The sequence below is a fragment of the Pteropus alecto genome, unplaced genomic scaffold, assembly GCF_000325575.1.
Source record: "Pteropus alecto unplaced genomic scaffold, ASM32557v1 scaffold157, whole genome shotgun sequence".
NCBI lineage: Eukaryota > Metazoa > Chordata > Mammalia > Chiroptera > Pteropodidae > Pteropus > Pteropus alecto.
In genome coordinates, this window is record NW_006440626.1 from 3,956,746 (window position 1) to 3,977,971 (window position 21,226).

Below are 21,226 nucleotides of genomic sequence, written 5' to 3' on the forward strand. Positions count from 1 at the left end.
AGCTCAGATAAAGTGTCCCCTAAGTCCTGTAGTTTGCCCACTGTGCCCCTCTGATCAGTCAGTTTCTTTTTTTCTTTTTGTTTTGAGATTTAACTAGCATATAACGTAATATTAGTTTTAGGTTTATACATAACTTTTTTTTTTTTTTTTTAAGAAGCAGAGAATCCCACCTAATCGAGGTACTGTATCCTTACCACAGGATGTGACCATTTCACTTTAGTTGAATCCCAATTTTAAATGGCATTTGTAAACCATGTGTTCTAGGGTTGGAGCTAACCGGATCCCTAGATTTGAAGCTGAGAGAAAATTGTGTTAGGCATGTGGCCTCAAGAAACTTTTTTTTTTTTTTTTTTTTTTTACATCTCAGGAGAAGACCAGCTGGGCACATCAGTCCCAGGTGACTTGTGTTGCATTTTTGATAGATATCAGCGTCCTCATCTTTCTTCTTGCTGTTGTAGGGTGTATTCTCACCTCAGTGGTCAGTGACTAGTATAGAACCTCCTCCTTGGCTAGTTGCTAACAGATTCTAAAATGGGACTCTAGAGTGAGTTGTATGTTCACGTTCTGAGCATATTCGCTATTGAATGCAAAGAAGAATCCAACAGAGAGCTCTGTTGAACAGGCCATTGAAAGCAATCTTAATAAGTTCTTGATACAGTTTAATGTCCAAAAAGTACAGTAGGTATTCAGTTTCATTTAATAATTAGTTTTTGAAATGTATGAGATATCCAAGGCCATCTTCTTTTTTTGAGAAATATACATAATGTAATGTTTACTATTGTAACATTACTCCCCCAACTTTATTGAAACATAATAGACAATTGTACATTTACATTGTAAAATTTACATTGTACAATTCCGTGAGTTTTTTTTTTCTTTATGTATAGTTGGCATACCCAAGGCCATCATCTTAAGATAATAAATGAAGCGAAAGAGTATAAATTCACTTGTCGGAACAGTCCACTAATTTTACCTAAACTATAAATGCTAAAGAATCATACACTCAAGATGAGCCCTGATATCTGCTGATGGTGGTAATTTAAAATTCTTCAGCTTAGTAAGATGTTATTTGCAAAAGGGCAAAGGTGATTTGGAGCTTTATCTAAACAGATGACTTAGGCATATTGATTATGGGGCTTCAAAAAGGCGATAGCTTGTGTGCGTGTGGGTATTGCGTGCGCACATATGTGCTTCACCAGGGAGGGTATAGTGGAATCATAATTGATCTGGAACATTAGACAGGACAGTGGCCTGAAAGCCAGATAGTTAAACATGGCTGGCATCTATGTCAAAGAGACGCTTAGAAGACCAAGTTCAAAATATTTAATCCCTGTTACTTTAACCTTTTAGAATTCACCATACTTGTTGAATTCATGGTCTACAGGATTGTGTACTGACCTTTTCTCCCAGTCTTAAGTCTCTTTCACCATATTGGGTCAAGGATGCAGCACTAGAGCAGCTTGCAGTTCTGGGAGAGTAAAGATGTAGCATTCTTGTGTCTCCATTTTCTATATTCATTCTTCGTAGTTGGCTTTCCTGCTGGTTTGGGTGGGGATGACAGCCCTGGTGCCCAAACAGGGTGTTGGCAAGCCTGAGCACCAAAACAGGATGTGTGTATGAAGCACGTTTTCTGCCTTTTAGCGTGGATCCTTGCTTGCCCCAGAGTGTGTGCTCCCTTCCCCATACCCCACCCTGCAAACTCTTTGATTCACATGAACTTTTTTCTGGTTTTCATTGTCATGGCCAGTCTTTGGAAATGTTGACACAACTCTTTGGCTAATGGCCTTTGTTGCGGGATATTTTTGTAAGCATTTTGGTGTGACAGTTAAAAACAGTAAGACAAAAAATGGAAATCGAACCCAATTACCTCTCAGCATTTGACACACACCCCCCCACACACTTTCCTTAAGAAGGATAATGGCGCAGAGAAAAAGTTAAAACAATAACAATGCCCAGAGCTTCTAGCAAAGCACTTTCCCTTTATTCAGCGCTGAGCCATCGGAATCGTTTGTATAATTCCCATTTTGTGGCTGAGGGTGCTGAGGCTCAGAGGGCTTGTGCGACTTGCCTAAGGTCACACCGCCACTAAAAGAGGCTGATCCTTTCCAGGTTTCTGGCTTTAAACCCCTTGCTAATTCCTGAAGCTCACAGTCTAATGGTTCTTTTTGACACAGGAATTTTATCAGATGATAGCCTGCCATACTTTCACCAAAATTTCAACTTTGAAAATATTGAAAATTGAAAACAGCATCAGATCAGGACGTTTAGTTGGTGAGGTAAGGTGAGAGTTGGCGGTGGGATTGAGAGTAACCCCGTCATCTTTAAGCCCTCCTGTAAAGCTGCTTCCCAGTTGCTGCTCTCTGCCCTTGTTTGCTGGTTGTGAGGCTTGAAGGCCAAGAGCAGTTTCCACATCTGTCATAATAACCAAAACTTAGTTAAATCAGAGATTCTTGATTTCTTTGGTACCATTGTTGCTCTTTGGAAAATCTTACACATCCTCTCACTAGATAGTTGCCCAAGCAAGTACCCAGAATTCAGCACACAGTTTCCAGCATCCATAGATTCTCTAAAGCTGGTAACGTGTGCCCCACCCAGGATAAGAGCTTCTGCTCTGCCTGGATATGGAAACCTAAGAGAAATCATCTACTTGGTGCTAGTACAAATCCTTACACATCAGTGACACAGCCAACCTCTGCCTTTTGTAGCTCAGCATGTAAGTGACCCTCCCCACTTCCTGTACTGACACCAGTGAAACCTGTGTCCTGACCTGCAGGGTGCTGAGACCTAGGACTGCGTTTCCGTGCTGCCTTTCGTGGAGTGTGACTGCCATGCCCTAGATTCTAACAGCAGGGTGCAGAGTTCATCCCAGCTGAATCAAAGCCCTCACTGGGTGTGAGGAAGATGGCAAAAAGCCCTGATCCTTTGACTCTTGGAAATACATACCTTGCAACTCAAAGTAGTGATCCTGAAAGGGGCTCAGGAGATTAAACTGTTTGCCGATTTGTGGGTACCTACACAGGCTGCAGAGCTGAAATTTTGAATTAAACTGTTGAGAAAGTTATCAAGTCCTTACTAGGTGTACTTTTTAGTTACTTAGCCCCTGTTGGTGGAGAATGAGCAAATAAAAATCTTTACTTTCTCATCTGCAGTGTCACTATCCCTCTGCCTTTTTTTTGGACTAGGGAAACAACGATTTCTGAATTTTAGTGGTACCAGAATCCCTGAAGAGCTTACTAAAGATTAAAATTCTTGAAGCCCAGGGATCCGCACTTCAGAGACATTGTGGTACAAGGGTCCCCGACCCCTGGGCCGTGGACCGATACTGTTAGGAACCAGGCCGCACAGAGGGAGGTGAGCGGCAAGTGAGCAAGCAAAGCTTCATCTGTATTTGCTGCCGCTCCCCAGCACCAGCATCACCGCCTCAGCTCCACCTCAGATCATCAGGCATTAGAGTCTCGTAGGAGCACCGGTCCCTGGTGCCACAAAGATTGGGGACCACTATTCTAATGCAAATGGTTTTGAACTACATTTAGAGAAACAGTGGACCAGGGGCTGCTGGCATTCTTTCCCTTGTCATTTTTAGTGGTGGTGTAGAATATTGTTATTCTCTTCTCCCCAGAAGTAGAGGATGGTCCTTTCCACATTATTCAAGAGATAATGACACATTTCTAAGACAGTCGAGGCTGCATCATATAAAATGATTGGATATAGACAACTTATGAACCTCTGTCTCCAGTGCTGGGAAAAGCCTGTCTTGCCTGCCTCTCTTACGGCCTTATACTGTGGCAATGGTCAGTTTGGCAGAGGTGACGATGTCCTGCCTGGAGCTATGTGACAAACTTCTGTGCTAGGACCAAGGGATGTGGCAAAAGACTCAGTTAACTTTGGGAGGAGTTTGATTATTCAGTGACTCCCTCTTTCGCTGTGTTGTTCCTTTCAAGAGAGGGCTGGAGGGAAAAGGAATGGGAGAATGTGGGCCCCCTTGACATTTGCCGAAGTTCTTCCTTTTGTCTCATTGGCAATATTAGGGAAGGGACAAGGCAGCATTTTTTTTCTAGAGGAATAGGCAGGAGAAGAAAGCAAAATGTAAAAGATCAGATTAAAATAAGGTTTTTTGGGGGTAATTATCACTTTTGGTGGGGGGTGTGTGGGGGGGATACTTGATCAAGGAAGTATCTTTTCTCCACCCCACCCACCGCTCCTTCTCCCTTATGCTGAAATATGCATAAATAAAAAGATCTGAATTTTGAAATCAGAGAACTTGAGTCTAGTCTTTGTCCTGCAGTTGGTTAGGATGTGATCGCAGACAAGTTAGTTCTCCATCATATCATGTGGAAAATAATAGTTCAGGTAAAGTAATTCCCAGCACACTATGCAAACATTAGGGGGAAAACAGATGATTTACAGCAAGTCTTTTTATTTATGTGACCCCGAGGGGCCCTTTTGTCAATGGCAAGGTCGACAGGCACGATCCTACTTTATTTCTTCTCCCTATTTCATTTCCTATAGTACAGAGCAAGGTCCTAAGTCCTAGGAGGCCCTGTGTGGCTACCCTCTCACCCACCTCCCCTCACTCTTCTCTTTGTTCACTGTATTCCCACTCTGGCCTCCGTTGTGTCCGTCTCTCCCTCTCTCCCTCAGGCAGTTCCCCAGTCAGGCTCTTTGCACTTGCGGCTATGCTCGCCTGGAAGGCTCTTCCCAGGATGGCTGCAGGGCCCACGCCCTTGCTCCAGGCCTCTGCTCAGACATCAGCAGAATTCTTCTCTGACGCTTCGATGAAGATCATGCCGGTTACTCTGTTGCCATGCCTGCTTTATGTTTCTTCATAGCATGTGTGACCTCCTGCTGTGTTGTAGTTCCTTTGTTTTATGTGTCATTCTGCACTGCAGTGTAAGCTCTACAGGGACACGTATGTCCCAGCACCATGTGGGCTCTCAGTAAATACTTGGTGGGAGAATGAATGAGTAATTAACTGTTAGCACATCTTAACCTCTCCGGGGGCATAAACTTCCGGGCTCCACTGCCTCACCTGTTGCAGTTAGTTTCTGCCTCTGCGAACCCACCGGCATAGCTCTGAGACCACTGACCGTGTTCTGAGTATAAGTAATCCTCAGGATACTTTTTGTCCGACCACCCACTATTAAGATCTCTCTCTACCTACATCCTTTTTCTTGAAGCTTATTCCTGATAACAGCTTTGCTGGGCTCTCTTCATCACCTGTGCGTAAATTCTGGGATTCCCTTAAGATTCAGCCTGGTAAGTATTTCTTCTTTCTCTACATGTTGTATCACATTATCCCTAGATGCTCTCACTCACATATACATATGTATATGCATGCACATCTTGTATACACACAGCCCCCACGTGCACATCTCTTAATAGGATGTCTCACAGTCAGCTCGTATTCAGCATGCCCCTAACTGAACACAGGCTCTCCCACCCTGTCCCAAGCTTGCTCCTCTTGTACCCCTGTCTGGGAGTGTTAACGGCACAGCCATTCCCCCAGGCACTCCATTTTGTTCTTCTGAATGGCCTCTTGATTACTACTAGAGTGATCTTGTAAAAATGCAATTCTCATTATTTTGCAGTTCCCAGTGTAATAATTGATATCAGTCAGGGATCATCAGTAGACGCTAAAACCATTAGGTAAATAGTGGTTAGGGAACAGGATTTTCACATGGCCTCAAAATGTTACCCCACAGATTACATATTAATTACAAAGGATGAAAGGCTCTGATGTCACCTTTCAAACTTTTAGTTCTGTCAGTGGTTGGACAATATGATATTATGTGCCTCCTAATATTAAATACACATCACTTATGTACTCTTCTTGCCAAAAAGGTTTAAACTAAATCTAATCGTGAGGAAATGGATTTAAAATATAGTACATTCTTTCTGCAAGACAACTGGCTCAGATACTTAATTCGGTGTCATGAAAAACAGAAAAGGTAGGAATATTGTTCTAGATCGTGACTGAAGAGACAACAACCAAATGTAGTAAATGACTTGCTTAAATCTTGGATTGTGGGGTGGGGATCCAAACAGTTATGAAAGACATTTTGAGGGCAGTTGAGGAAATTCAAATATGGGCTATAAATTAGTTTATATTATTAAGTTAATGTTCATTTTCTTAGGTATGATAAAGGCATTTTAATTATGTAAGAGAATGTCCTTATTCTTAGGAAATGCACACTGAAGAATTTAGGGATGAAATGTTGTGGTCGTTATCTGCAATTTACTTCCAAGTGATTCCAGAAGAAAAAAATGTGTGCATGCCTGTATGCAAATGAGAGAGATAAAAATGTCTAAAAGATAACTGGTGAATCTAGGTCAGAGTTATAGGGCTGTTCATTATTTGCTCGTTCGGCATTTGCGGGGGTTGACAAATTAAAGCTTAAAGGGGGCATTGGAAGAAGAGCCCATGAGTGCAAGCAGGGGGTGAAAATACCTCCACCAACCCCTTCCATGCAGTCCCGATTATGTCACTTCCCTGGTTAATGTGGTGGCTGCACATCGATCTCAAGATGCAATTCTTAATAACACCTGAAAAATTTGTCACTTCCTTCTGGCCCTCCATGGTTTCTGACAAGAAATCCGCTGTCATTCAAACTTTTTTCCTCTGGCTGTTGTCAAGTTTTTTCTTTGTCTTTAGTTTTCAAAAGTTTAATTATGATTTTTTCCTGGCATGAATTTCTTTGGGTTTATCTTGTTTGGGGTTTGCTCAGCTTCTTCAATCTATAGATTTCAGAATCTGCAGACTTAGTCTCATGCCAGATTTGGGGAGTTTTCAGCCATTTATTTCTCTAAGTACTTTTTCAACCTACCTTCTTTTTCCTCTCCTTCCAGGGCTTTGATGACATGCTGTTAGATTTTTTGTGAGTGAGGGTGACCTTCTTATCACTAGCCATGGTGAAAGTCTTGACTCCTCACCAGCCCTCTCCTGACACCACTTGAGCAGGGAGCGGGAAGAGTGCCTCATTACCGCTAGGTGGGCGGTGTAAGGCCAGGCTCCCCGCTTGGTCTCTGCTTATCCTTTGGGGGGTGGGGTGCATATAACTGGCTGACGGGAATGAAAGCCCCAGCTTCCTACTTGACTTTCTTTGTCACCACCTGGGCAGAGGTATTGGGGTGCTTCTTTACAGCCTTACAAGGGTGGAAGGCTAGACTCCCCACTTGGCCTTTCCACCTTTCCTGGTGGGAGTGGGGCCACTTTTTTTCGTGGCGTCTGGCTGGAATAGAACAGCTATTGTCTGAAAGTTTTCTGTCTTGGTAGGCTGCCCTTTTCCTGGTCCTCTGGCTAGTGAGAGAGGGTTTTGTTGGGGCTTTCTTGCCCATCTCCATTGGCATTTCCAGGTTGCTGACCTGTTCGACTCCAAGTCTGGGATGTAGACCCAGAGAACTCACCATTGTGTCATTCTTCGGGTCCCCAAGTCCCTAGCCAGTCTGCCTTCTTTTACCCACTTTTCAAAACCTACTTATGTTTGTTTTATATATATCACGCAGAGTTTTTAGTTGTACTTAGTGGGAGGAATAGAGAAAAGTCTGTCTGCTCTGTCTTCCCAGATGTAGAGGTCCCTACAGTAGCACCTTAAAGCTCCTCATGGGCTGGGCGCCGGGCCCTGCCTCCACTTCCAGCCTCACTGCCCCACTTGAACGCCTTGGTCCAACCATGTCAGGCCACTTGCAGTCCTTTGAACTTGTGCTCTCATACCTTCCTGCTCTTGCCCTTCCTCAGCCTTAGATGACTGTCCGGCTCCCTTCCCTTTCTGCCTGTGGTGTTTCTATTCTGTTCATTTGGATTTTCTCGGTAAAATCTACCCAGATACTTCACTCGCTCTTTCCTCAGGCTGAATTTTGCCTCTTCTGTCCTATGTAGCACTTTAAATTACTGTAGCACTAAAAAATTGTATTTCCATCTTGTAATTATTTGCCTTTTCCCCTAACCAGACCATGCGCTGCCTTTGAGGGCTGGGATGCCATCTTTGTTGTCGTTCTCAGTAATTAGCCTAGTACAAGGGGTCCTCCAATAACGTTGACCCGCTCATCGTCAGTTTGTTATAATGTTGACAAGATGCCATTGGAACTTAACTCTTGTTTACGTCAATTAGTCTATGGTAAAATTGGTTTCATTATATGTGGTTTTGCTTAAAGTTGCAGAACCTATTGATGACGGTAAGTGAAGACTTACTGTAGTTACTTAAGAACTGTTGGATGGATGAATGGATGGAGGGAGGGAAGGAGGGAGGGAAGGGTGGAGGGATGGAGGGATGGAGGATGGATGGATAGGTTTCTAGTTTCCTGCCTGGGTTGCTAAGTATGTTTGTTCCCATACCCACACACAGCCCCCATGATGGCCTGTGCATACGCCCTCTGCTTCTCCAGGAGAAAAAGAGATGCAGCAGGCTCACCTGAAGGGAGGGCCCTTTGGACATGGCACTCCGTTGCCCTCTGTGAGCTGTCCCGTTTCCCTAGCCTCTGAGTTCCTCTGAATACAAAAGTGATGGTGAGCTTCTGGCATAGTATGTTATTGTGAGTGAGAACCATTATTTTATGTCAGCACCGAATAAAGTAACATTCAGACCCAGGCACCTAATAAATATTTCTTAATGACAATGATGAGGAAACAAGTCTTGGTGGTTACTTGCTGTCATCCCTTGCTGAGATCCGTTCCCAGAACTGCTCCGTGGATTCTAGACTTTCACTTGCCTTCATGTTTAATTGAATCTGGGGCTGGGGGTGGAAGGTGACAGGCTGGCTTTTAAGGGTCCTCATACTTACTCCTCAGTGCTAGATCAAGAGCGCGCGATCCCAGTGCTCCTGCGTTGTCAGCCGCGAAGCCTGTACACACACTGAGCAGTGCTGAGCTCCCCCTTGGGACAGGGCAGCAGTGCAGTCGGCCTTCCATATCTGTAGGTTCCGCATCTGTGAATTCAGCTCAGGTGGAAATGTCTGGGAGGCAGCAGGCAGCGTTACGAGGTGGCTGACGTATACTATGTGGGGAGGCCTACAGTGGTTGCTCATCTGTACTGAATATGTAGACTTTTTTTCTTATGATTATTCCCTAAACAGTACAGTATAACAACTATTTATTTATATGGTATCTACATTATATTAAGTCTTAAGTAATCTAGAGATGATTTAAAGTATCAAGGAGGACTCTGTAGGTTATATGCAAATACTGCGGCATTTTATATAAGGGACTTGAGCATCTACACAGCTCGGTATCTAGAGGGGAGGGGGTCCTGGAACCAGTCCCCATGGATGCTGAGGGATGACTGTATATTTTTTAAAAAAATTGAAACACATTTTCTCTTTTTAGTTCACAGTGACCTCACTTACTTAATGCAGCAAATATGTAAGGGGAGAAAGAAAATGGGTTCTGGAGAGGGAACAGAATATGAACTGGTGGTTACAGCCAGCCAGGGGTGGGACCCACTCCCTGAACTGAAACTGTGACCGAGAACGCCGCACCTCAAGGCCGCTTCTGCTCGTTTGACTCCATGGGGGGCTTGGTCATTTCCTCTCAGGACGGGCTGCTTGCCTCCCGGTTCACACAGGTGTTCCCCAGGCTCCGCTTCCGGAGGTGGGCGTCAAGGGTCAAGGATTGCCCTCCAGCGCCGAAAACGAATGTTCTTAGGAACTTCGTGCACAGCTCTGGGGTTTGCATTGGTCTTTGAGGGCTTCTCTTTCCGAGGCTGCCTTCTAGGAGTTTCTGGGGAAAATGCGATTTCCAAGTGGGTGCTATTCTAGCTCCCCTGGCAGTGCCATTGAGGTGGCCGGGAGCAGGGAGGTGGAGGTCCGAGTGAATGCAGCCCTCCCCGTCAGACACACATTTATGGGTTAACTTTGAACCTTTTGGATTTTTTCCTAACTAGCAGAAGCCTAAGCCTTAAAACCTATTATCCGCTTTGCTGGGCTTCTTGTGTCTCATTCCCTTAGCACGGAAGCTAAGGTGGCTGCCGTTTGCTCCTACTTGGAGAGCCCAGGGTTTACCTTTATCACCCCTACATCTCCTCCTGCTCTCCACAGCCATGGCTTTTAACAAAGCTGGCTAGACGCACATAGGGGTGCCCTCTTGACCCCACACCTCAATGTACAGTGAGCACTGGCTGCCCCAGCTCTAGTCTCTCACCAGAAGAAGCCAAGAAGCACCTTACAGGAAGGAGTCTGTCTTTTGGAATTGGTAATTATTGTCTTTAATTCTTCTTATGGTCCTCATTTCTGGTCTCTTGAGCAAGCCCTGAGCAGCTAATGAATTTGTCTGGCATTTTCGGCCCCTTCCCAGCTCTTCTCCTAGTATCAGTGCTGAAGGAGGCCTGTTTCAGTGCCATGGTCAGCCCTGAGTCCCGAACCATGGCTTTCTGTGCTTGCAGTCACTTTGAAGCCCTCTTCCGACCCCTCCTTACATCTGTTTGTGCTCAGTACTGTGGGTGCTCGCACTCACCCCTGTATCTAAGCAGCATGGTAATCGAAGCCTCCCCATCCAATAGGGTCATTCTTCTCTGCTTTTTGAAGAAGTTAAACCAACCCGTAGTAGTGGAAATAACTCTGACTTGAGAGTGAGATGGAGTTAGGTTGTAATCCTGACTCTGCCACTTGCTAGCCTTCCTTGCCCTTTCTGAGCCCGTCCTTATCTGTACAATGAAATATTACCGACCACATGAAATCCTTAGGCATATTAAAGTATCTAGGACAGTGTCTGCTACATGAGCAGGCATTCAATAAATAAATACCTGTCTCTTCTTGGCTATTACGTGAAAGCTTCCATAACTCAGTGGGACCAAACAGGAAGTCATATACTCTACAGCCAGTTCACTTGTCACGTATCCCCATTAGTGGGACATCATCCTTGTTGTACATGAAGATGATACACTTCCCTTCCATCAAGAAATTCTGTGCTTTCTGAGCTGGTTTTCCAAAAGTTGGATTTGTGCTTTAGGCCTTGGGATCGCCCACGTAGGTTGTTGAGGCAGTGAGCCAGCTGGAGTCTTAGACTGGTAACAGGTGGCTGTAACACAGAAACTAGCTGGCCTTTGTGGGAGTCGAACCCACGATTTACCCCAATCACTGCATCCGATGACAGGACCATTTGCTTCAGAGCGCTTTTCCTCTCATTTGATTCGTGAACGCATTCTGGGGCGGAGGGTGGGGTGGTGGGCATATTCTCTACAGAAGAAGAAAATGAGACTCCAAAAACAATCATACCCTGTGTCACACCAGTAGGAATCAGTAGAACCAGGACAAGAACACAAAGGCCTTGATTTTCTGTTTGGGACTATTGTGAAATTTTGAACCCAGATGAGAGCCGTAATTCTAGCTATTCAAATAAGAATTATAGAGCTCTACCTCAGAATCCGCTAGTTTTCCTATCACTTGTATATTTTGTTCCTAATAAGAAGAGTCACCTCCCTAAGCTTGGGCTCTATAAAGTATACCCATAGAATATGACTTTAAAAAATATTCTAGCCCATTAACTGAACTGTCAGCTGCACAGTCCTGTTAATTCATTGAATAAATTATGTGCTGGGTATTTTAGGCACTGGAGATACTAACAAATGAAAGAAATAGACAAAACCCCTGCCACGCCCTGATGGAGCTTCACCTAATGGTAGGAGGCTTACAATAAACAAATAAGATACGTATTATTGTAAAGAATGTCAGCTGTGATGAATGCTGTAGAGAAAAAGCGGAAAGGAAGTGGGGTGGGGTGAGGCAGACACTATGAATTTTCTCTTTGATTCTTTGTAGTTACTGTCTCATCCATGTGATAAGCTCTCCAAGAGAATAAGGCTGAGTTCATTCCCTGCTGGCCCATCATGCCCAGTAGATTCCTACATGTTGAGGCTTTTGGAGATGGATTTTGGGGTTGAACCAGCCTTACCCAGTAGAAGCAGGTGCAGAGGCTGTCTCCTTACCCACTGAGTTGCCCAGACCTTCCCAGATCAGAGATGGGGTAGCCCGATAGTGCCCTGGAATGTTCTGGTAGGTTGGGGAAGGAGCCTGTGCTGGTTTTTCTTAGAGATCATTTGTTAAATCTAGAGCTCCCCCTGCTGTTAGAAGATGGGGTGGGCTCTCAGCTGATCTTTTAAAACCAGTTTTTTATGCTAAGATTTTTTTAAAAATTGTTTTAAATAAGCACTCCTGGAATATTTGGAGCTTTCTTCTGGGACTGCTGTTGCTGAGGCCCAGCCTGCCTGGGGTTGGGATGGAGGAAGTACAAAGGCCCAGGCAGGATAGGGTCCTATCTGCGTTCCTGCTACTTTTAGCACCTTCTTACCCCGCGCGCCTACCACAACCAGCAGCCTAGCAGAAATTATCTCCTCACACAGTTTCACAGCTGTTCTGAAATTCTAGGGCAGCAGAAGTGAAACTGACCACTGTCTTGTAAATATCTCTTATTGCCCTGCTTTTCTTGAAGCGAGTTAGGCCTCTTCCCCTCTTATCCTCTGGGAGTCCCAACTCATCATTTGCCTCTGTAGCCGAGTTTTTGACACAGAATTCTCTTCACGGCGCTACGTTGGTAGAGGGTCCTGTTTCGGTCTTCCTCACCGTGAGCATCGTCGGCCGAATCGAGAGCTCTGGTCCCGGCAGTGGTGGTCCAGTGTAGAGCCGAGGTCTTGACAGGGGCTACAGCGAGTGAGCCCTTCTTGTGTGTGCACCAGGGTCAAACATACACAATCACCGTGAAGTTCCTTTAGTCCTTAGAATGAAATTCAAGTTAATTTTAGCAACACTATTAATATCAGCTGAAGTGAAGAAGGAAGTGGCACCCAAGTGGACATGTCTTTTTGGTTTAATTGTCCTATTCAAACAGTTTGATCACTTTGTGATTCCTTATGAGACTCAAGAAGTCAGGCGGCCCCAACATGCAATGTTCCTGTGTCCCTGTCTCCCTGAGCGTAAGATGAGGCCCAGTGGCTGTTCTTGGAGGGCTGATGGATCAATGAGGACTGTGTGGCTAACAGTCCAGTGAAAGAGTCCAGGATATTTTTTAAAGTTATATTCCATGGGTACACTTTATAGGGCCCAAGCTTAGGGCAGTGACTCCTCCTGTTAGGAACAAAGTAAGCAAAATTATTTCAATGGGGTAATATTGTGATGGGGAAATTAAAAAAGTATTTCAGTGAATCATAGTGTTATCAATAGCACTACTAAAATTAAGATGCCTTCTCCATGGTAAATTGTAGCAGTAGACATGACACTTCACTAATAAACTAATTCTTTTATGACTGTTCTTCCAACAGCTTTGAAAAGTCCAGCTGCATTTCATGAACAGAGAAGGAGCTTGGAGCGGGCCAGGGTAAGGCACCATGTTTTTCTCAGGGACCTCCAGAGAACACTGTCAGAGCCCCTTGCATTGCTGGTCATGTTCCTTCCAGCCCAGCGTGCCTCCAGGGCCAGCCTTAGCCTCACAGTTCCAGATAGAAAGCTCTGCCTTTTCTGCTTCATCCCCACACCCAGCCATCTCCCAACAGGACGCTAAGGAATGTGATCAGAATGAGTTTTCTCCTTCATTGCATGTAAGGGTATGAATGGAATGATCACCGGTCCTCCCTCCTCTTGCTTTGGAGACTTAGTACTTTCCCATCTTTAATTTCACTTAACCTTTTGTGGCTGTTAGGACATGAATACCAGCCATGGAAAAGCTTGCCGAGTGGCCCCTCCATGTCGGTGGTTGCACTGCCACAGCCCCCCAGGATGGGCGTGCCGAGCAGATGGCATCCTCACCAGGCTCCATGTGTCCGCTCGAGGCAGTGGGAGCAGAAGCCGGGCCCCCCTCCGACCCCAGGTTCATGCTGCAGCACCTGGCTTGCTGCCTGTCCCCCTCGGTTTCAGTTCCCTTGGGGATATTCTGTCGCCCATTGTGGGCGGAGATGAGGAAGTCACCAAAACATGCTTCCCCCTCCCACCCCCTCCACTTTGGTCTTTAGTGTGAAGGACAAGGGAAGAGAACCTCCCCAAAGGGAGGGCCACAGGCCATGAACCCTAAGACCCACGGGTCTTTCGGAGTCTGGAATATTTACCTCCAAGACTTTTGTTACTGTCTTTTAATTTTTTTTAACGTTCTAAGGAAAATCATGATTAATTCCTAAAGCGAATGGGAAGAATGCAGTCACGGGTAGCGGGAACCAAGGCAGTAACCGTGCTGTTAGTGCTGCGAGTGTTGGAGAATTCAGTGGGGGAGGAAGGGAAGGCCCCTGCCAGCGCCCAGCCCACTTGTAAGGCTTGGCACCGTTTTCTGGACTGCTTCTGGAGTAGATGTCAACCAGTTAGGAGTGCTGTGTTATTGAGCACTTTTATATGTGAAATTGTATCATTTTTTTTGTTTATACTCACACTGGCTTTTATGAAGTAGGTATTGCTATCTTCTTTTTGTAACTGTAGCTAAGAGAGGTTAACTAACTTGTCCAGCTAGTAAGGAGCAAAGCTGGGACTCAAACCTTGGTCTGTGGACTTCAGGTATTTTCTTAATCAGTACTGTATTCTGTCTTGGCCTTGGCCACTGCTCAGAACTTCAGATGACTTAGAAAATACACCTCCCTCCGATGTCCGTGAAGACCTGCGGTGTCTAACACCTGTTCTACCGTCTTCAGCAGCCAGGGCAGTTCTTCTGTCCACTGCATTTGGGCTGATAGACCCAGAGGCCACAGCCATTTTAAACCATCTCCTGGAGAGCTCAGTACCACCCAAGGCTGACACAGGCTGCATGGTCGGAGCCCAGGCAGCAGGCAAGAGCCAGGGCAGTGCAGGGCCAGGTCTCTACCTTTACTACATGTGGCATGCTCTGTATTTTATTTTCTATTTCTACTGTATCCTACCCTATCCTGCGTTACCTTGTCCTCACTTGCTTTGTGCTCTCCTACCCTGTGCTGCTCTTGAACAGCTAATGGCCTTAACCTGTGGTTTGAAAAATTCTGGTGCAAAGGTTAAGAGCACAGATTCTGGAGTCAGACAGATCTGGAGTCACATATACGTGATAACATGAGAGCCAGGCAGTGGGTGTCTCTGGGACACCCACTTCTGAGGAAATGGTTTAGTTTGCCTGGAGTCTCAGAAATGCAGAAATGAGGACATTAGACTCTAAGGAACTAGAGCTATGACACCACATATCAAAATTAGTATCAAAATTTGGCAGTTGCTCAAACTGAATAGAAAATGCTCATGAGATCATAGCAAAATGTTTGAAACGATATAAAATTATATTCGGTATGATTACAACTCTGCAAAATTAAATTCATCTTCTGCATGGAAGAATGATTAGAAACAAATATCCCAAAATGCTAACAGTGAATGATTGAAATTTTTTTATTGTTTTTTTACTTTGTAATGTTTCAGATTTTCTTTGATGAGCATATATTACTTTTATGATCGTAAAACTAATAGATTTTTAGAAAACATATTAATAGTCCAACCTCAGAGTGACAGTGGTCTTGACAGACGGCTGGTGCCCTTGGCAGGTACAGGTGGAAGTGAATGCAGCCTCCCCTTGCCTCGGAACCCTGCAGGCTCCAAGCTGAGATCGTGGGGGGTTCAGAGGTGACCAGCAGGCACAGCTGCTTTTCTGGTCCCATCCACGCCATAAACTTGTGACCTGGACTTGAGAGCTGCTTGTTTTTTGTTTTTTGTTTTTTTTCGACAGACAGAGGACTATCTGAAACGGAAGATTCGTTCCCGGCCAGAGAGGGCGGAGCTGGTCAGGATGCACATTTTGGAAGGTGTGTTAGAATGGAGACGTTTTTTGACCTTCAGGCCTTGCTCTGTGCGTTCACCGCGTCACCACCCACATTTCTTCTTCTCTGTCATCACTGCCGTTTGGGTGGCAGTGGGTCAGCCAGAGCCTTACCGCAGTAAAGCAGCAGTGCTGTGGTCACCACCACTGGCTTTCGGGAATTCCCAAAGCAGCACAATCACATGCTGCTGGGTTTGCTTGTTAACGCTTTTCTCCTGCGGCCACGTGGTGGCCCTGGATCTCATCATCCTCTGATATAAAATCGTTTCCTCCAGAATTGTTTAAGAATGCATTTGCTTTCTCTTTTTCACTCACTCACTCAGCATTTATTTGAACACCTGTGATACGCAAGTAAGCTCACAGACGTTCTCCGCCTGGCCCCCGCACATGCTGCTTTCCTCAGTCTGATGAAGAAGAGGTTTTGACTGCTGGAAGCAGTATGAATCTGTTCACACTGTTTGATTTTGAACCACCTTTGAGGTTGGAAGAGAACTTTCCTGGTCTGAACCCCACGTTTTACAGACAAAGACACTGCGGCCCAGAGCAGGGAGACAGATTGCCCCCTGACATAGCGAGCTCGAGGGAGAGTAGACTGCTCTGTGGTCTGCTGCTTTCAGCTCTTTAGCTCCACCTCAGACAGTCCTTTGGGCCAGCCGAGTGTGGTGGCCACTGTCGTGTGTGACTACACAAGGCCTACAGTGGAGGCCCCTTCTTCTGCCCTTGTAAAACGTTAAGCCAGGCCACCTTTCTCTGCCTGGGATGCGCTTTGCATTCCGATGGTCTCTGCTCCTTCCCCAGAGGGAAGGGGAGCTGCCTTGGACTCCCCAGGGCTGACCCAGGCCCATCCTACATCTTCCTGCACTCCATTCTCTCCCACGGGCAGAGACCTCGGCTGAGCCTTCCCTCCAGGCCAAGCAGTTGAAGTTGAAGAGAGCCAGACTGGCCGATGACCTCAATGAGAAGATTGCACAGAGGCCTGGCCCCATGGAGCTGGTGGAGAAGAACATCCTGCCTGTGGAGTCCAGCCTGAAAGAAGCTATCATCGGTGAGGAGACTTGCAGGCTGGATGCAGAGGGAGGGGTGCAGGGCAAGAGCCTGGCAAACAGGTCATATCAGCCTGGGACAGTGCCAGTGGCCACAGGGATCAGCCCGTGCCAAAATAACTAAAGAGCAAGACCTTTGTCCACTTTCATCTCTGGAAACTCGGGGGCTTATTCTTCTATCCCAGGGTAGGTAGACGTCAGGGTTGATTTGTGTGAATGTGCGGAGATGCCAGAAATTAGAAACCTGTACCTTACTGTTTCTTCTTCTTAGCGAAATCTCTTTTTGAATCTGACACTTTCCACAGATACTTCACTCTCCAAATATGACTGATCCAATCAGTGTGCTAGGTGCTGGGACCATAGCCCCACAAGGCAGACCCAAGCCCCTCATTCTTAGGGAGCTCACGTCTAGGGGCGAATATAGGCAGGTAACTGGGCAGCCGTAGGACAGAGGCCAGAGCCGTGTTGGAGGGTCCACAGAGAGAGGGACCCCTAACCCGGCACTGACAGCGCAGTTTCAGAGGACGTGACAGCCGAGGTTGGAGCTACAGCGCATACAGAGGAGAGAGCTGTGTGGCTCTGGAGCTGGAAGAGGTGTGACGACAGGAGGTGGGGGCGGGCCGGTCCAGGACGTGCACGGCCTCCCGTGCCCTGGTCAGGTGTACGGACGCACTTCCCTTAGACTTTGGTAATTGTTGGTATAGACATGTCCCCTTTGCTGCAGTGGGCCCAAGGCCTGAGCCCCAGCAGGGCCATGCATCACTGTCCTCAGGAGGTAGCTGTGCCTTCAGGGAAACAAGGCTCGATTGCTCCCACCGTATGAGTTAAATCTTTGGGCAGGGCACGGAAAGGGAACCACAGGAGCAGACCGCCAAGCGTGGCGAGTTGGGCCCGGAGCCCTTGGTCAGAGGAGACTGGGTTTTAGGGCTTCACCTGCCCTGCACACGGCAGTGCAGCAATGTGAAAAGCAGCCACCGTGCCGGCGCCTGGCTCACCAATGGCCCCCGACGGCCCTTTAATTCCCCGCTTCGCCCTGGCATTCATCCTACCTCATCTCAGTGTTTTCCTGCCCAGATCCGCACCAGATTCCCAACAGGCCCTAGTTACAGGCCAGTGTTTGGGCCAAGTTTGGTTCTGGACTCTTCAGCCAGCCAAAATCTAATAAACGTTTGCCGAGAGTTGGCAATATGCCAGGCCCTGTGTGACATCCTGTCACAGAGATGAACAAACTGATGCTGCCCTCAAAGAATTCAATCTGACAGGTGAAGACTGATGTGTAAACAGGTGATTTCTGAGTCTGGCTCCTGAGCAGATGCCAGCACTGTGTGGCAGAAAGGCCATGGCCCTGTGAATCATGGCTGAATCACCTAACTTGCTGGACAAAGGGCCCAGCTCCGTCCTCGGTGCCTGGGAAGACTCACAGAGGACTGCTGCTGTTAGCACTAACGTTCATTACAGATCAGCTGACTGTTGCCATAGTGGACGACGTAGAATAATAGGGAGGGAGGTGTCAAGTGCAGTGGCAGCTCGGCCGAGACAGGCTTTACTCAGGGATGGAGATGGTGGCAGGGGCTGGGGAAGTACCATCGGTGACATGGCACATTTGGGGTCAACCTGAAGGTTGAATTAGTTTGCCATATGGAGAAGTACGGAAGGACATTCCAGGCATAGGGGACAGCAGGCACAGTGGCCTGGAGGCACATGGCTTGTGCGATGACTGGGAGTAGTTTGGTTTGGCAATGAGGGTAATCCCTGGTGACGTGAGAGAAAGAAGCGTGTGCCAGCAACAGGTAGATCATGCGGACTGAGGGGCGAGTAGGAGGCAGGGAGGTGGTGACAGCAGATGTCCATTTGTTCAGGAGGTGAGTGGAGAAGGCAAAGGGAGGGCGGCGGTGGGTTAGGAATTTTAGGCTGGGAGGAACGGAGCAGGCTTATGGGCTGGAGGAAGGCGTGGGGGCGGGGGTGAGGTGACGGGAGGGGAGGAGGAGGAAGGAGTCGAACTTGGGCTGAGGTGGAGGTTTGATTTAGGAGGAGGGAGCTGAGAAGCGGGGCGTGGAGGAGGCTTTCCAGGCCACCTTATCTCCCACAGTCGCTTGCACACGCTCACATCCTTTCCTCCAGGTTGGTCTGTAAGATTCATGGCAAAGCCCTCTCCTCCAGGAAGTCTTCCCTGAGCCCCTCCTCAGCGCACCCTCTGCATCCACGTTCCCCTCTGGCAGAGCATTTATTGTCCTCCGAGGTGGCTGGACCATAAACTCCCAGGGGCCGGGACCGTGTCTCTGTACCTCCACATCCTGCACCTGGCCTACATCTGGCCACAACAGAGAGAAACAGACTCCTGGTGACCTTGGCCTGCACTGGTCCTTGGGCCTCTTTAGTATGGCCTGCAGCTCCTGCATCCTGGTTCCATCATGGGGCTGTTGTCCCATAGCAGGACCCCTCTTGGGAGTAAGAGATCATGGGAGAAAATCTAGATGCATAATTGGCATCAAGTACATGGTGGTCAGCGAGTTCTGTCCCCTCCGTGCACTCCATGCGTGCCCATGCGAGGACACCTGAGGGAGGTGTGAGCCAGCCAGCGATGGACACTCTTTGCTCCATCACCAGTTGGCTAGTGGAGGGACAAGCTCACGGGCTTCTTTCCCAGGTCCCAGGGGGGAGAGAGCCTCGGGTCAGGGCCCTGGAGGGGAAGAGTCTGCTCAGAGAGTTACTGGCGTGTTCTTGTTCCTTTTCTGTGGTCTTCCCAACACAGCAGATTTCCCCAAGTGTGACCGCTGCCTCAGTCCCTCCTGTGTGGACAGCAGGCCGGTGCAGAGCCTCTTCCCCTGACAGCATCGACGCGGTGGTTGTGACATAGATCTTTCAAAATACCCCACTTGGCCCTGTTATGGTCCTCTCTGTATCTTGGGTTCTCCATACCGGGACCCTGCCTCTCAGCCCCCGCCGGCCCCAGGAGCCCCTGCACTCCTGGCCATCCTGGCCCAGGGAGGGGCAGGACAGTTACAGCCAGCAGGATGGTTTTCTCCTGGTGGTCTTGTATCTCTGGGAGTCACCGGCTGCTAAGTGGAGGTCACCTTACTTCCAGTGGTCCTGTTTGACCTGTGCAGGCAGGTGTCTGCTTTCTGAGAGGCTTCAGAGCCTGTTCCTGGCCTTTGGAGAATTCATGCAGCCCTGGGGAGGTGCTGCACTCTCGAGGCTGTGACCTGTACTTCTTAGGTCCCTCTTCGCAGGCTCAGAGCCGTCACTGCAGGGCCCACAAGCTTCCGGGGGAAGAATAGAGTTTTATGTAGCCATAGGATGGAAATAAAGTACTTTTAGCAGTAAGGAAACTAAGGTGGAGAAGGCAGCAGGCTGGAGGGAAGAAGGGGAGGATCTGACTTTGAAGACTGAATGTAGAGTTAGAAGCAAGAGGTTAAAGGTCAGGCCTTTCCTTGCCCAGGGGAGCATTTGACGGCCATGTAGCGCTCTTTCTTCTCAGCCTTTGTTTTGGGGTCACGATGAGGAGCTTTCCTAGAGCTCTTTCAGATCCAGAAGGCAGACTGGTCTTCCTTCTCCTGTCTCCTCCCGGGGCTGGGGTGTGGGGGCTGAGGGCACCTTACCTGACAGCCTCTGGCTGGTGAGCAGGGAGGGTCCCTCTTCCCCTTCGCTGGGGCTGGAGGTGGAGTCTTACGCCGGCTTTGGCTTTCAGTGGGCCAGGTGAATTACCCGAAAGTAGCCGACAGCTCTTCCTTTGACGAGGACAGCAGCGATGCCTTATCCCCTGAGCAGCCTGCCAGCCATGAGTCCCAGGGCTCAGTGCCGTCACCACTGGAAGCCCGAGTCAGTGAGCCACTGTCCAGTGCCACCTCAGTATCCCCCACTCAGGTGAGCTCTGCATGCTTCCCGCTCTGCATGCGTCCCCTGCTCCCAAGGGCCCCAGACTTGCCGGAGGTACACAGAGTGAGGTCCCCCGCTTGGGCCAGGCAGGATGGGGAATCGTGGGGGGCTTGCCCTGGTCGCTCAGGAGCTGGCTGGCTGAGTCCTGGTGGTGGGGAGGGAAGGGAGATGTTGGCAGTGGACCCCCATCCCAGCCAGCCTCATCCAGTCAGTGGTCCCAAGTGGAAGACACTGGCTGCCTGTGGTCAGATTCAAGCCTCCCTGGCCCACCTCATATCCACTCATGCAGAACAGCGTGCTTGTCCTGTGTCACTTGCTTTTCTACTTCCCTACTCCCCCTGCCACCCCTGGGGGCCGCTCTTCTCATCCCCCTGGTCTTTGCCCATCATTGGCCCCCTGACAGTGATGGTGTCCGAGGACACCCACTTCCAGGCAGGGCAGGGCAGGGCAGGGCAGGGATGCACTGCCACTTAGAGATGGCCACACCCTCTGGAACAGCCAGAAAGGGAGGGTGTCCTCACTTCCCCCTTCTCTTTCAGGTTGTGTCTCAGCTCCCAGTGGGCGCAGATTCTGGAGA

The 21,226-nt window shown here is 48.0% G+C and overlaps 1 protein-coding gene across 1 annotated transcript in view; it reads left to right on the top strand.

The window, feature by feature from the left end:
- The window catches only part of MKL1 (megakaryoblastic leukemia (translocation) 1), a 92,412-nt gene that overhangs the window by 60,357 nt on the left and 10,829 nt on the right, over positions 1–21,226 (top strand). Inside the window, exons 3-7 of the mRNA XM_025050621.1 lie at positions 13,245–13,300; positions 15,641–15,716; positions 16,614–16,775; positions 20,462–20,637; positions 21,189–21,226. The exon at positions 21,189–21,226 is cut by the window's right edge and continues 154 nt beyond it. Of these exons, the coding sequence (XP_024906389.1) occupies positions 13,245–13,300; positions 15,641–15,716; positions 16,614–16,775; positions 20,462–20,637; positions 21,189–21,226 (508 nt within the window). The remainder of the gene's footprint in view (positions 1–13,244; positions 13,301–15,640; positions 15,717–16,613; positions 16,776–20,461; positions 20,638–21,188) is intronic.